General features: G+C 33.4%; 1 protein-coding gene across 2 annotated transcripts in view; it reads right to left on the bottom strand.

Moving 5' to 3' along the window:
* The window catches only part of LOC149085580 (nuclear receptor subfamily 2 group C member 2-like), a 74,950-nt gene that overhangs the window by 7,223 nt on the left and 51,259 nt on the right, over positions 1 to 16,468 (bottom strand). For both annotated transcript variants that reach the window (XM_089233707.1, XM_089233708.1), the window contains exons 12-15: positions 14,210 to 14,347; positions 10,754 to 10,880; positions 7,980 to 8,116; positions 5,650 to 5,699 (exon numbers count right to left, since the gene is read on the bottom strand). In XM_089233707.1, the coding sequence (XP_089089833.1) occupies positions 5,662 to 5,699; positions 7,980 to 8,116; positions 10,754 to 10,880; positions 14,210 to 14,347 (440 nt within the window). In that variant the 3' untranslated portion in view covers positions 5,650 to 5,661. The remainder of the gene's footprint in view (positions 1 to 5,649; positions 5,700 to 7,979; positions 8,117 to 10,753; positions 10,881 to 14,209; positions 14,348 to 16,468) is intronic.

The raw sequence follows: 16,468 nt of genomic DNA, 5'->3' as shown, positions 1-16,468 counted from the left end.
TATTAAAAATTAATTAAGGATTAATAATGATTTTAAAATATAAATTTTAAAGAAATGGCTTTGAGAGTAAATTAAACATTTATAGAATGAAGATTAGTTCAAGAGAATTACAATATCTTCTCTAAAATTGCACAAAAAAGAGGCAATTTTTTTTGTTTTTTGAAGATCTATATTTATGAGCCAGTTTTTGAAAATGTTGTTCATCATACAAGAGTTTTGATGCATAAAACAAGATAATTGTTTAAGCCTACATTTTTTAAACCTAAGCATTTTGCTTTAAGCAGCAAGAGACTAAAGCTTTTATTCACCCATTTTGCTCATGACTAAAAGTAAAGTTACTTTTGAATCTACAAAGTAATCTTTTTTGCTTCCAGCATCAGTCCTATTTCTTATAACTCTATAAATCAGAGCAGCCTTTGTTGCAATTGAAAATGCCCACCAAGTTGCATTCTCTTGGTATTGGATTTTTTTAATCCATTCATCACTAATATAGTAGTGTCCACAGAACCTGATTCTCAGTGCAATGTCCTGAACATTTAATTCAATTATTCCTTTGTTATCATCTACATAACCATTCTTTTGAAATAGAAAAATTTTCACTGTTTTCCACATCTTTCCGGATTTTCTCAAATTTTTGCTTGACCGTGACACCATTGAATAATACTACTTTGAGCATGATAACATTCCAGTATAGTTTAATCAACATTATCAAAATTAGATATGGTTCCTTCATTTTGGTATGAGCTTCCATTCTTAAAATTTATGAGCATTTTTTTAAATGTTTGACGCTTGAATTCAAGAAATTATTTATACTTGCACAATTTCAGATTAAACTTTTCTATTTTTTAATTTTAAACTTGAATTTGTTGCATAAACTCAAATATTTTTTTCCCTGTGCTCATCTTTGGGACATTTCCTTACTACGTGATCAATGCATTTATATATTGCACTATCCGGGAAAAAGTTGCAGAAATCATTCTAACAAGTTAAGAACACTGCTTTTATGAGAAATTTGATTTCCTGAGATTTCAATTAGTACAAAAGCAGGATATTTGTTTATCTGTTACTATTAAGTGAGGCTACACTTCATAATAGATGGCTTTGATAGTAGGTATGACATTTATAGATGTCATGCAGATTTTTGGTCTATTAGCAAAAATTACGGCTGAATAAATTGGTCCCATGTGAGAACCCAGTTGAGATGGGAGATATAGAGCAGCAAGTTAAATATATAAAGCAACGATACTAGGAACAGTTTTGTGGTGTTAATAATAATAAAAAAAACATTATATAAAAAAATATCAAGCAGTTTGACTTGTGAAGAAAAAAGAAGAAAAACTGCACTCTTTTATATTTTGAAAATTCCCAACACGGGTTGGGATATGAGAATTTAAATACTAAAATGAATGGATAAGCTATCCTAAAAGAAGCTATCTCAAGACAAATCAAAAAAGTTGAAGAGCAATGGTTTCCACATAAATTAAGAAAAAAAACATAACAATGCTTTTTTTTACATATATACCAATTCACAACTGATATAAATATGGTGTTGAGAAAATAATGCTGAACAAGAGTAAAATAGTGGCATTACAATTGGAGAGAATAAACAAGCTACAAGTAACATAAAAATGCATATTGGCAAAGTAGGGCTCTAGTCTTCTGGAATGGAGATATAAGAATAGGATAGCCAATTTATTAGGATTGCATTTAAGGTATCATTTCTAAGCTAAACTGCAATCAAAGACCGAATTGCATTGTTAAATAAAAGCAGGTCGAAATAGCAATATGCTTGATGACTATGAGCACATCATTCTTATCTCACACATTTGTGTACACCTTCATCAGCAAACAGTTCAGCCCATGCAGTGTCCAGCTCAATTCCTTGACCTGAATCTTATTGAGAATTTTAGGGATATATTAGGGAGAGGTGTGCTGTTCTCAATCTTTCTCTACACCTCCTTACGATGCTTACAGCAGCTGTTCAAGAATGCTGCTATGCTCTGATTGAACATCATAATAGACTCACATGGCAAAAACCCAGGTTTGAAGCCCACTGATGGCATAGTGGTTTTTGGCTGCAGTTGGTTTTCTGACTTCAAGGAATGAATGTCAAGCTAATCTCCTATTTAAAAAATCACCCAGGCCTACAACATTTAAATCAAATCCCCATATAATACAACAGGTAAAATAACCTGCAGAGTTGTTTGCTTCCAAATTTAGAAGACAGATGGTAGCACTTCTTAAACACATAACAGGCATTTCTCAGAAACAAACTTGATGTTAGGTGCACGGCACATTCTGACATGCTCCAGTTCGTTAGAAGTTCCTAAGAAGAATGTTTGTAAGTTGCATGCGTGGTTTAGTTAATAGTAATAGCTGTTTAAGAACAATGACTTTCACTTTCTACTGAACTCATGTAAAAAATAATTTATAGCATGGAACAGATGTTGCATTGTTGTTCTATGTAATCACACTCCATACTGAAGATACTTTTCCCATACAAAACTGACACATGCAATATGAATTTCATACAGGGTAAAATTTCAAAAATCTAACAACTGTCTAGAAATTTGCTTCCATATCATTGTTCACCTTTCAGTTTATACACCATATCAATAATATATTTTGGCTTAAATTCATAAAAATTCACATAAAACTTTCAAAGTTATCTTTAACTTTGTTGTTTTCTGAAGAAACTGGTATAGCACTCAGATTCATAGTGGCATTCAAAATTTTTACCTCATCTCCCTGTACGTAAGCATTATAGGCGGAGAAGGTGGAAGTCTAAGGGGGGGGGGGCACGGTCATTATTGCTGGGGGCATGTTGATGATGTCGATTCATATATACATTAGATCAATCGGCTCCACCTTTGACGCAGGGCCCCCCTCCCGTATCTCTGCCCATGGTAATCACTCAATTTTTTCATGAACAAATCCATATTTTATTGTCAAAATAATAGCAGTATTTTGTTTTCAAACATATTTTAGTGAATGATTTTTTAAATGAAATTTTTTGTGGGGAAAGTTTCATGAAATATACAATGGATCCTGCTTATAAAATTTCCACTTGGAATGATTTCTCGCTCAGAAAGACTCATTTTTCTGATCCCAACGTTTACTGATACTCAATAAGAATTCCCATTCAAAGCGTTTTCCTGCTTACAATGCTTTTTTGTGAAGCTTTTTTTTACAAACATTTAAAACATTATTTAAGCACTGTATTGTATTATCAAAAAAACACAATTTTTTTCAACTCATCAATTAAGCAATTTATATAAATGTTTTATTTATGTATTTGTTCATCTATATATTTAATGACATGTCCTGACTGATTCATCATCACTGAGCCAAAACCGCTGAAGTTATAAATATGAAATTTAGTCAGTAGTTTCATTTTATGAAGAGACCCACTAGAAAAGGGTTTTTGAAATTTGACCCCTAAGGGGTTTCAAATACTGTATAGAAAAATCATGCTGAGCCGAAATTGCTGAAACTATAAATATGAAATTTAGTCAATACTTTCATTTTATTATGTAAGGACTCAGTAAAAAGGGAAAATTAGACTAATTTTCTGAAATTAGACATGTAAGGGGGTCATAAAGAGGTTCAAAGTTTACATAGAGGAATCATGCCGAGCCAAATCTGCTGAAGCTATAATTATAAAATTTGGTCAGTAGTTTAATTTCATGACGTAAAAACTAAGAAGGGGTTTTTTGAAATTCTACCCATAAGGGGGTTCAAATGTTAAATAGAGAAATCACACTGAGTTGAACCTGCTGGAGCTATAATTGTGAAATTTGGTCAGTAGTTTTATTTCATGACGTTGTAACATATCACACACACACATTGGGCTGTATGTTCCATTCATTGTCGTGACACTACTAACCCCATAGTGACTAACACTGGTTGATTCTCCAGGAGAAGATCCAGCAGTGTCATTGGATTCATGAATAATTTCATGTATAATGATATACAATTTAATATAGTGAAATAATGTTTGTAATGAAAATATATTATATTCAAATAAATTGTCTCATGAGTGGAAGACATTTACCGACTTCCATCCCTATTAGCAGTCCCGTGATTTCAATAATAATAGCCATGTTGACATCGTGGATAAGCCTGATCAACTTGTCTCATCTTGTTTAGATTGTTGCCATCCAAAAATATGACCCATCCAAAAATACAATGGTGCTAAAAAAATATTCAATGCCACATGTCTATTTGTAAAATACATCAATGATGTCATCAATTTCTTTATGCGCTGGAGGTCAGCCATGCACCGATTGGTCCAACATCAAACCAGTTCTCATCGGTTATAAATAGTTTGGGAAGAAAACAGTAATCACATTCATCTCTCGACTTGTTCTTGCTTTGTTGGCAGCTTTGCGTGTTTAGCAGTAGATGCTCTTCACTTAATGTACTAACAAATGTAATGTTTTAGTTCTACTAACCATGTGAAATTTATATTTTCAAGATGAAAAGCAAGTTACAGTTCAGCTTGTCCGGGTGGTTTATTTTTAGTAATAGTTTTCTTTCAATCAATTCATCAATGTTCTTGTAAATGTTCCAGTTGAGGTGAAGTGGTTCGACCTGGATAACTAATATCCACCTACGTTGTGAAATATGTCCAGATGTTAAAATGCTAGTTGTCCTGGGTTTGCTTTGGAACTGGTTGCAAATAATGATAGCCATCATCCAATGAGATCATTTGGAATGATCCAGTACCCATTTGTCTTGCTGATCTATTAACATGCCAATGTCTATGTATTTTACATCTTTAACATTACTTGATTAATCCTGCACTTGCGATTATGAACTCTCACCCTGTAAAAGAGTTTGATTCCTCAATTGTCTTCAGATCCCACAAAGAAGTTGTGATGATCTATTAGTCCACAGGGATTTTCATCGGCATAATTGAGTGAGATCATTCTTTATAAAATATAGAGATCATAACTAACATACTTTAATGATAAAATTGAATTAACAAAATTTAATGTAACTTACTATTTGTGATTAGTAATTGAATAAATGACATGATTTGAAATTTATCATCGTTTTCATTAAAATTGCCTAAAAACTTACTTAGTAGCTGTAAGAATCACAGGAAAGTTGCTGGGTGAAACGCTGCAACATAAAGATCAGCTAAGAAGGTTTTTTTTCTTGAAATTTGATCCCTAAAAGGATCATGAGGGGATTCAAAGGTTACATAAAGAAATCATGCTTCAAAGAAACTACTGAAGCTACAAATATATGAAATTTGTTCAGTAGTTTTACTTTGTAATGAGAAACTCACGAAAAAGGGATATTTAAAAATTCAACATTTAAGCGGGTCATGGGGGGAGGGGTTTCAAAGGTGATATGATGCAATCATCACTGAGTCCAAATAGCAAAAGCTACAAATATGAAATTTGGCCAGTATTACACTTTATAATACAGAGAGAATCACTATGACAGGATTTTTGAAAATTTAACTGGGGGTCAATTATATGGAGTGAAATCATTGCAGAACAATTTTCAGATTACTAAATCCATGTGAGTGAAGCCACAGGTAACAGCTAATTTATTTGTAGCTATTTATGTAAAATATATCTTAGAAGCAACACTATTTAAAATTAAGAATTATTGTTTTTAAAAAATTGCACTTACCTCATATTGGACTTATTTCCTGGCCCGAGCATCAAAAACAGAAACAGTACCTACAATGTTTAATAAATAGTTTATATTTAATAACACAATGTTTAATAACCTATGTTACAATGTATAATAACCTATGTTACAATGTTTAATAACCTATGTTACAGTGTTTAATAACCTATGTTACAATGTTTAATAACCTATGTTACAATGTTTAATAACCTATGTTACAATGGTTTTACATTATAATATTTACATAAATGGTTATCTTAGAAGCAATATTATAAAATAAAGAATTGTTATTTTCTATAATTGCCTCCTTCTAATTTTGACCTCCCATTGCTAAAATTATAAGGAAGTGAAGGGGAAAACTTCTGGTAGCATTTTAGAAGCAGCAGCAAACTTAAAGCATAAAAAGCGAAAGAAAATGAATTAACTAAAAACATAATTCAGAATGAAAAAATTTATAATTATGCAACTATGGGGTTTCACAGTGAAGGGTGTGGCAAAATAGAGTATGATTTTCTTCCAAACCAATCAAAACTCTGCTCTATCACCATGGTCAATTTACTACCAAATGAGTTGTGCTAGTAGTTTCTAACAGTCTGAGTGCATATAACTTTTAGTGCTGAAATATATTTTTGAAACAATAAGTGACATGTAATGATTCAATATTTCTACTGTTGTATATTCGTTTCTGTCTGCGGAAAGACTTCTTAATGTAGAGAACAGATTGCATTCATGCCTGAAAACTGGAAGCTACAGAGAATCAACTTCACCGACCACCAGAGGGATTACTTTGCCCCTCCTGAAAAAAGCCAAAGTTTAGTTTATAGTTTCCAAACTTCTGGTTCAATCGCCTCCTTCTTCAGGAAATTTTCTTCTCATCGCCCCCAATTCAAACCAACCTATAGAATCCTATACTAAATCCAAAGCTTTTGCCACCCCTGAACCATTTCATCATCCACTTTGGGAAACACTGGTTTAGTTGACAGATACATAGGAATATAGTTGCTTTACAGTCCTAGCCATTTCTATCGTCTTTGGCATGCTCACTTAGGCTGCTGCAACCTAAATTAATCTTACACATCACTCAACTGTTTTGGAAAGCAAACAAAAAATCTTGTTCTTAAGTTGTCTTGTTCTTGTTTAATATGTTGTACGGTTTAGAGACCATGCATACAGAGGGGCATAGACTTGGTTGGGGGTGAATAGAAGAGCTATGAGTTCTCTTGTTAGCACCCAAGACTTGAGCTATGAAGAAAGATTTGATTTCTTGAAAATGTTTATATTAAAGGAATGCAGGTATCTGAGATATGATCAAAGTGTTTTAAAATTTTCAACGGGATGGATAGGATGGACCCATGAGTTATTATATATAATACACTGTAAATCAACTGCTTCGACAAGGGAACACTAGTATCATTTAGTAAGAGACAATTTCAGGTAATGGTATCGCAGGGAATTTTTTAACTGGGTTGTTAATAAATGAAATAGCTTACCTGTAGAGGTTGTGAATAACATAGTTGATATGTTTGGAAAGTACAATAAACATAGTGGGGTAAATCAAGAAGCTATCCATACTTAGATAAGACTACCATAATCTTTTTTATGGGCAGTGTACTATATAGTATTAATTATTTGTTTTTTCTTTTGTGATATATGCTTTTATATTTTGTTGCTGTATTTTGGTAATATTTGATAAACATATTTTTCAGCCACCTCATTGGGCAATTTGCCTGTCGTGGCCTTTGGGTTTATACTTGTATTTAAGGAGTACGGTCATTGTAAAACATATGTTTTTAGATCTTCAAGACACATTTGCTACTACTTCAGGGCCAAGCAGCAGCTTTAGAAAAAAATCTAAAAAAATTAATTCTAACTGGTTTTGAATCTTATTCTATTTTGTTGCTTTAGTATTTCCAATGCTTTGTTTCCAGGATAAGTGAACATTGAAATCAGATGTGAAAAAAAATTCAATCTACTTTGTAATTAAAAAACTCTAAATCCTTTACAAACAAAAACACTTACTCTAAAAACATAAAGCAGAAGTTTAAAAAAGTATTGTTTTCTATTCATTTTCCACATTTTCCCTAAATTATATTTTGTTAGGATGAAGCATTATTAATCAAGATTATAACAAAAAGTTCTCTGCTTTAGTGTAAATGTGTGTTACTGTGGTGATTTTTCTCAATTTAAACAAACATAAACTGTAATTGTGTAAGTAATTATGCAATAAAAATAAAAAATAGATTGAACCATAAGGAACAAATGATTGCCTTCATTACATGGGAGAAATTTTCAAATGTAGTGCTATGGTTTATACCATGGTGAATACCTACCTACATCTGGTGTGTATTCACTAGAATCCATCTTCAGTATATAAGGAATGATGCTGTCAATCTGAACATTACCAATCAGGCCGGAAAAAAATAATTCCTCTGTTATGGATGGTTGGAGAGATCGGAGAGCTGGTAATCTGAAATAAAATACCCAAAATAAACAACAGAAAAGCACAAATGATAGCATAGATAAGAAGCAACAATAAAAACCCAAACCCTAACAAATTGGATGAGACCAATGGTTATTATGAGACAAATTATTAAATCAAGAAAATTCTTCAATCAGTGTTTCCAAAAAATGGGCAATTTCGTCCCGGGGAGCTGGAATAATTCAGGGGCAGTTGAATCTATGAGTATAGCATAGGATTCTATTAAGGCCGTAACTGGGCTGGAGCAACTGGGGGACTGCCCCAGGGCCCACCAGCTGAATGGGGCCCCTCAGAAAAATATACACTCATTTTGCTTAATAATAAACCTTTCAAGGGACCCTAAGAAAAGTCTCTCCCAGGGCCCTAAAAAGCACACTATGGCTCTGGATTCTACAGGTTGGCTTGAGTTGGGGGGGTTGATGAGAGAAAAAATTTCTAAAGAAAGGGGGTGATAGAACAAAAGATTTGGTAAACTATGATCTAGACTCTAGATCATAGTTTCCCAACCTTTTTTGTCCCCATTTGCCCCTTCTTCAGAAAATTTTTTCTCCTATCGCTCCCAATGCAATCTAACCCATAGGATTCTATGTTATATCCATAGCTTCTACCGCCCCCTGAACCATTTCATCGACCCCAGGGGGCGTTAACGTCCATATTGGGAATCACGGTCTAGATGATCAAAAATACTGGGCCACAATTAGTTGGGAGCTGATGGGTCTCATGCCCTGGAGACAGAATTTTACCATTAAAATTTTGTCTTTTTTTGACCACTAATTCAAATGCATGCTTACCCCAACTGACCAAGTATCTAGTTGAGATCCTGCACAAATATATATATATATATATATATATATATATATATATATATATATGTAAAAACTTAAAAATAAACTTAAATCAAGGAAAATGTTGAATTAAATAGAAAATTAATTTAAAAATTAACTAAATTAAATTGGGGTTCTAGAGCAGTTATAAATGTGGTTTTTTTGGTAACCTGCATCTCTGAAATACTTCTGTTATGACTGAGTTGAGATTAATTAATTACTCAATAAAGCAATTTGAACTTTATGATAAATATAAGAACAAAAAGAAAAATCATGTTTTGAAAATTAAAAAACAAAATTCTGTTTGATACAGCACAACCCTGTAAGGTCTCTCTTTTATATGACTTTCAGATTTATAGAACATTTGGTTTAAGTTTCAATTCATCCCTATACATTTTAATGAAAAATATTTAATTTATGTGACACTAAACATCAATTATTCAACATCTTCACTTTAACCCAAACCTTTACCAAATGATATCATTTCTGTCAATTGAACCAATGCAATATTATATTTTTCAATTGCAAACACAAGTCATTAAATAGTTTTTCATTCATTTTGCCACTGCATTGTTTGAAATTATATCATATACAAATACAAGGCCACAACAGGCAAAATGCCCAATGAGGTGGCTGAGAAAAAGATGCCCATAGCAAATATGGATGTCATATATTTCTAAAATACAGGAACTCAATTAAAAATGCAATTATAAAAACTAAAAACTATATATACCTGATAAAATATTATACAATGCCCATAAAAAATATTTATGGTTGTCGTATTCTAAGTATGGATCTTGATTCACCCAACATGTTTATTGTATTTCTTTTTAAACATGTAAATTGTGTTAGTATTTACTACCCCCCCCCCCCCCGGGCAAACTATTCAATTTATATATATTCAATGGCTTATTTAGTGAGAGAATAGAAACATTATCTCTCTCTAAGCTTAGAGGAAGGAAAAGTTATGTAAATAATCGGAATGAAAAAGAAAATTGCATAACAACAAACTATTGCAGACAAACACATAACAATCAGAATTTTTTTGCCATAAGTTGTACTTATTTGCACTATTTGTGCAAATTAATTCAGTTCAATTTTTTTTTATACTTCAATTTAACATGTAACAATTAAATCTTACAAACCACATACATCTGCAAAATGAAATCCACTTAAAAAAACAACAGAAATCATGTTCTTTTATGAATACAAGATTAGTTAAAAATGAAATTTAAAATTATTTATGCAAGCTACATTATGTATCCTCCAAATTATATAAGCTTACCTATACTCTAACACAGTGATTCCTAACGTGGGTGTTAACACCCCCTGGGGGGCAATGGAATGTTCCAGGGGGACATTAGAAACTATAGGTACAACAGGGGATTCTATGGATCAGATTGCTTTGAGGGGGGGGGGGGTGATGGGACAAAAAAGGTTGGGAAACTATGCTCTAACAAATTAAACTGAAAACTACAAAAATTTATGTATTTCATGTTTTTAAACTCAGAGTTTTAATACAATCAAGTACAGCCACCACAAGTCTATTGGCACCACTAAGTGACTACAATATAGATTATCATTCTGAATTATCTTTCCCCCACCTCCTCTATAATTTTGCAGCCCCCCCCCCCCCAAAAAAAAAATCACTCTTTCAAATTTGAAAAACTTATTGTTGTCCCTCGTTTTCATAGAGATTGTAATGAAATCAAACAATTTGAACTAAAAAATATATCAAATTCAAAAATTTGTTTTAAATTTGAACAAACTAAGAAGTAGTTTTTTGAAACAAATATATCACCTGAGAAGAAGTTTTGGAAACCTGTCATTGTTTTCAGGAAAAGTTTGTCCGATATACATTCTTAACTCTTGATATGCTTTTTCCTGAAATTTTTCAACTTGCCTGGCTGCAGGTAATGACGGATGATCTAGAGAAAGAAAACATTCATTACAATCAAGTGTTGAGAACTAGCAATAGAAGATTGGGGAAACACTAAATTTGAGAATATTTCTGCATTTCAAAAGAGGAATGGTCAACCAATGGTTATTTGTATGTTATTCAACATACTTGTTGAACACATTATAAAAAGTACAGTTGAAAGACTATTTGTGATTAATCCATCAGATTGAGTGTGCCCAACAGAGGATCAAATAATACAAATACAAGAACACAACAGCCAAAATGTCCAACAAGGTGGCTGAGAAAAAGATGCCCTTAACAAATATGGATTTCATATCTTTCTAAAATACAGCAATCCAATTAAACATGCAATCATCAAAACTAAAGGCTATTATGTACATGATAAAATATTATACAATGCCAATAAAATATATTTATGGTTGTCTTATTCCAAGTATGGATAGATTCTCATTCTACCCCAACGTATTTATCGTATTTCTTTTTAAACATGTCAATTGTGTTAGAATTTACTACCCTCGGAGTAAGCTAATCCATTTATTAACAACCCTGTTAGAGAAAAATTGCCTGTGACACCCCACAACCTAGAATTGTCCCTTACCAAAATCGATACTGGTGTCCCCTGGTAAAAGCAGTCGATTGATGGTGTACTAATAATTCATGGTCCATCCTATCCATCCCATTGAAAATTTTTAACACTTTGATCATATCTCCCTGACACCTGCATTTATCAAAACATCCCTCCTTAGCTTCACATCACCTGCAAATTTGCAATCTCGTAGATACCCTGATAGAGTTTATAGATAAAAGTGAAAAAGTACTGGGCCAAGGACACTTCCTTGAGGAACTCCACTTGTGACGCCTGTCTAATCAGAGAATTCGCATTTCACTATAACCCGTCATAACCTATCTTTAAACCATGATTCTATATAATTCAGCAAATTGCCCAATCTCAAAGTTAATCATGATTGGGCAAATCAACCCAAAGCCAATCTCATGTTAAAATGCTTCAAGAGTTTACCATATTAGACCCGATTGAATGCTTTCTGCAAATTAAGATAAACAACATCTACATTTTTGCCTTTACCCAAAGCCTTAGTCACATGACCATAGAAACAAAGTAGGTTGGTTACACAAGAATTTCATCGCACAACTTTTGCGATTACTCCTAGTGTCGTCAGATGATTTAAAAGACGTATTCACATCAAAACCATTGAAGGATTGCACTTTGTTTACTATAGTACCCGGTACTCATTAGCAACTCATGACAAGTGTGGAAATAGAAATATTTCAAAGTATGCATAAAGACTCTTGGAGCTAACAAAGCCCTTAGAAACAAAATATTTTCTTGTGATAATGATGATAAGATCCACACTAACACAGATGGTCAAAACTTCTTTCAGGTTTTTTTACTTGGCAAATGCTCAAATCTAGTTAAAATCCAACAAGTTCTGATTTTGGCAAGTTCTGAAACACTCAAATACTGAGATGTGACTGTTTTTAAACATTCTTCTTTAATCAGAAATAGAGAAATTTTTAAAGAACTTTTTATCTACGTATACCACAGGGTATTTCAAAAAGAATAATGTAATTTTAAAAAATCATAGCTATTCAGCTTATAACACGTTTTTATCAAATAATATATACATAGGGAAAGGAAAATCTTGAGTTTCACACAGTTGCTGACTGATGGCGACTGCACAACAGAAATAGCTTTGTGTTCTAAGCTTCATGAAGTGTGAGTTCATAACAACCGTTCATCCTGCTTTTTGTCAACAATACTCTGGTGTTGAACTTCTTACTGCTCAGAGCATTAGGCATTCGTATAAACAATACCGAGACATGGGTTGTCTGTGTAAAGGGAAATCCCCTGGCCATCCCTACATGTCAGACAGCGTATCCGACAGAGTTTCGCACATAGTCCACAGTAATTTACTCGCTGTGCCGATACAGAACTTAACTTTCCTGCAACATCTGTCTGCTGTGTTTTGTGACTACATTTGTTTTTGAAACCATACAGGATTAAATTTCTGCAAGCTCTTAATGCAGGTGACAAAGAACGACATGTGGAGTTTTGTGAATTCATCCTTCAGAATGTGTCACAAGATGACAATTTTTAAACATGCTTAGTGTTTAGTGGCAAGGCTACTTTTCATCTAAGTGGCAAGGTCAACCACCACATTGTTAGAATATTGGGTATTGAACAGCCACATGAAATTGTACAGCATGAGAGAGCCTTGCCCGAAGTTAATGTTTTTTTTGCAATTTTTCGGAGAAAGTTGCATGACCCATTTTTTTCCATGGAGACCACTGTTACGGGAATCACATACCTCGATATGCTTGAAAACTGGCTTTTCCCACAGTTAGAAACCAATTCGGATGACTTAATTTTCCAGCAGGATGGGCATTACCACAATGGAGCTTAAACATTCAGGAATTTTTGAACAATCACATTCTTAAACGATGGATCGACCATACAAGACCTGACAATTCAGTTAAACATCACTGTCCTCCAAGATCGCCAGACCTCACAGTGTGTGCTTTCTTCTTGTGGAGGTTTATAAAAGACTACATTTATGTGCCTCCCCTTCCAGCTGCATTAGCCAAACTGAAGATATGGATAACAGCAGCCGTGGAAGCAGTGGATGCAAACATGCTCGCAAAAGTTTGGGACAAATTTGACTATCATATAGACATATGCTGTGCATCCCAAGGTGAACATATTGAGCACCTTTAATTTGGTTTGCAAAAAACTTTATGATTAACCATGCAATATAAAATTAATCTTAAGTGTCTATGTCAATATTCTTTGTAATATACGCATTTCAAATTGGGTGATTCATTTTGAAACACCCTGTATTATAACAAGGTATATCCACCCATTGTAGTCCAATAAGCAATTACTTAACCATTAGTTTTAGAGAAAATTTATAATTGCACTAATGTCACTCACCATCCTAGAAACAATTTAAGTAAAAAAAATTATATCTTGAAAAGTTACAAAATTTAAATTATTACACAATCCCTCACTATTTGTAGTAAAAAAATTCATCTTGCAAAAATCTGTAATTTTGTGAGCAAAATTGACCAAGTAATTTAGCATTGAATTATATGAATTTCAACTGATTTGTTGCTTATATACATTTTGAGGTTTGATCGGGTGCAAAAGAGTTGTATTGGCTAACCAAACCAGCTCTAAACCATAGCCCGACAGCCTGGAAATCGCGCACATTTTGTTGAATGCTGGCCAGGCCATGAAAGCCTAAGAAAATATTTTGTAATGAATAATGATAATGTGAACATGATATGTACTATTTCATAATGAAACTCAACGCATACCTGGACTAAAAAGGACTATAGCTTTCAAATATGCATATTCATGCTCATCTACTTGCAATCGTAACATAGAATTTACAAATTCTTGAAGCTTGCAAATATGATCAGTCACTTGTTTTACTCTAGATGCTGAGAGGCGATCTGGCAAATTAAAATCAAAGAAACATTATGCAATACATGTTAGATATGTTCGGGACTGTGTAATAAAAATTTCTATCAGAAATCTTTCAAAAACCAAATTTAAGTATATTCAAAATTCCCATATTGCATAGAAGAAATTTCATATTTGAACACTTTAAAAAAATCATGATTTTACAATATATTTTCCAGATGAAATAGCTGTACGGAAACAACAAATTGATTTCTCTCTCTGTCCAGGGGTCTGTCCAGCCAAAATTTGGGTCTGTTTTCCAGACCTTTCACAAAATTCCAGATGTGTAAAACAGACCCTTCACAAAATACAAATTAATGAAATCATAAATTTAGCCATTGATTTTTTTTTTTTGTGATTAATTAACTAGATCATTTTACTTTCCACAAAATTACTTATTTTTTTACAAAATTAATGACACTTTTCACAAAAATAAGGAAAATTTTCACAAACACAGGACCCTAAGTCTGGACAGACCCCTGCTGTTAATCCATAGTTAGCATTGGCTACATAGGTGGAGATAGACTTGGAAGTCTGGGGGGGGGGGGCACGGTCATTATTGCTGGGAGGCACAATTATGATTTCAGTTCATATATACATATATACATTAGATCAGTCGACTCCACCTTTGACACTGTGGGGGGGGCAGTGCCCCCCTCGTATCTCCGCGCATGACTAGCTATCTAGAAACATTTGTATTTTGTAGAAAATATACAGATTTAAAAGCCTTTTTAACTTTTGTTATTCAAAACCTACAAAGTTTATTTTAAGATGTAAATAGAATGTACCCTGTATACCAAGTTTTGATAAACCACAGAATGAGCTTTAACATGAACACTTATGTTCACTCTTATTATCTGAAGTTTGCTTTCATATACTCTGTTATACTTTCTTTAAAACTGAGCATAACTCCGGTCTATCACATGGGCAATTTACTACAGAGTGAGTTGAGCCAGAAGTGTATGTGTGTACCTAACAGTCTGAGTGTGTATCTAGTTTTGTGTGTGATGCGCTGGTGATCATTTTTTAATTATGAGTGAGTATTAGTGTTTCTAATTATGAGTGAAGTGTAGTGATTGAATATTTGTACAGTGATGCCTTGGCTAACAAATGCCTCTGCTTACAAATTTTTCAGCTAACGAAGATTTTTTCCTGATTTTTTCTGCCTTGGCTAATGAATATGGTTTTGGCTGATGAACATTTTCGTTGATATGGATGCATGTGCTAAAATAACACAACCATGTTATGAGCTGAATTTTAACACCAGTCATCATCAGAAGTACTGTCATTGAGCCTGATCAACTCATGTCCACCTCAGAATCTTTTTTAAATGTACCTCTACTTCTCTTTCTGAAAGTTTTTGAATCATTTCATGAAGGATTCAACTGATAGGAAATGCATTAAAAAAAAGAGTTTATGTTTTCAGAGCATGTGTTCTTCCAGTGCAAGACTCTTTAAGCATCAAACTGAACAGTCTGGACATTCCAGGAGCTTATCTTTTCCATCTGCATGTATCAGACACAGAAATGAGCTGACTAAATCACAAATGGATGGGTATACCTGTGGACTCAACTGGGTTGTGTTGGTTGTGTGCATAGTGAAAAATAAAAAGATCTTCACAGTATCCCTCTTCTCATAAATTCTCATTTACTGAATTTTGAAGCTGTCATTTTAGGATTCAGTCAGTTTGTCTCTTTTATAGTGCTCCTTGGTATTTTAAAAAGTTATCTTCAAATTTTGGGCAGTATCCAGAAGGAATTAAATGATTTTCCATACAAACTTATGAGAAATCATATTTTGGCTCGAGGTATCCTATGTTCACACCAACCCTGGTACAATGGGGGGGGGGTCCCTCTGTATAGCAAAGGGCTGTGCTCAGAAAAAAAGATTTTATTTAAATATGGATTGATCTAGACATTCACAACTATGATAGTTTAGAACAGTGTTTCCCAAAGTGAGAAATATCGTCCCTTGGGGGGGGGGGAGGAATGGTTCACAGGGGCGATAGCAGCTATAGGTTCAGTATAGGATCCTATGGGTTGGCTTGGGTTGGGGAGCAAAAATAAATAGATTTTGAAGAGGGGGCAATGGAATAACATGTTTGGGGAAAC

The sequence above is a fragment of the Pholcus phalangioides genome, unplaced genomic scaffold (genome assembly GCF_987345545.1).
Source record: "Pholcus phalangioides strain wild (caught in Gottingen) unplaced genomic scaffold, Ppha-v1.0 ptg000007l_1, whole genome shotgun sequence".
In the NCBI taxonomy this organism is placed as follows: Eukaryota; Metazoa; Arthropoda; class Arachnida; order Araneae; family Pholcidae; genus Pholcus; species Pholcus phalangioides.
This window is presented reverse-complemented; position numbering and strand designations above follow the sequence as displayed.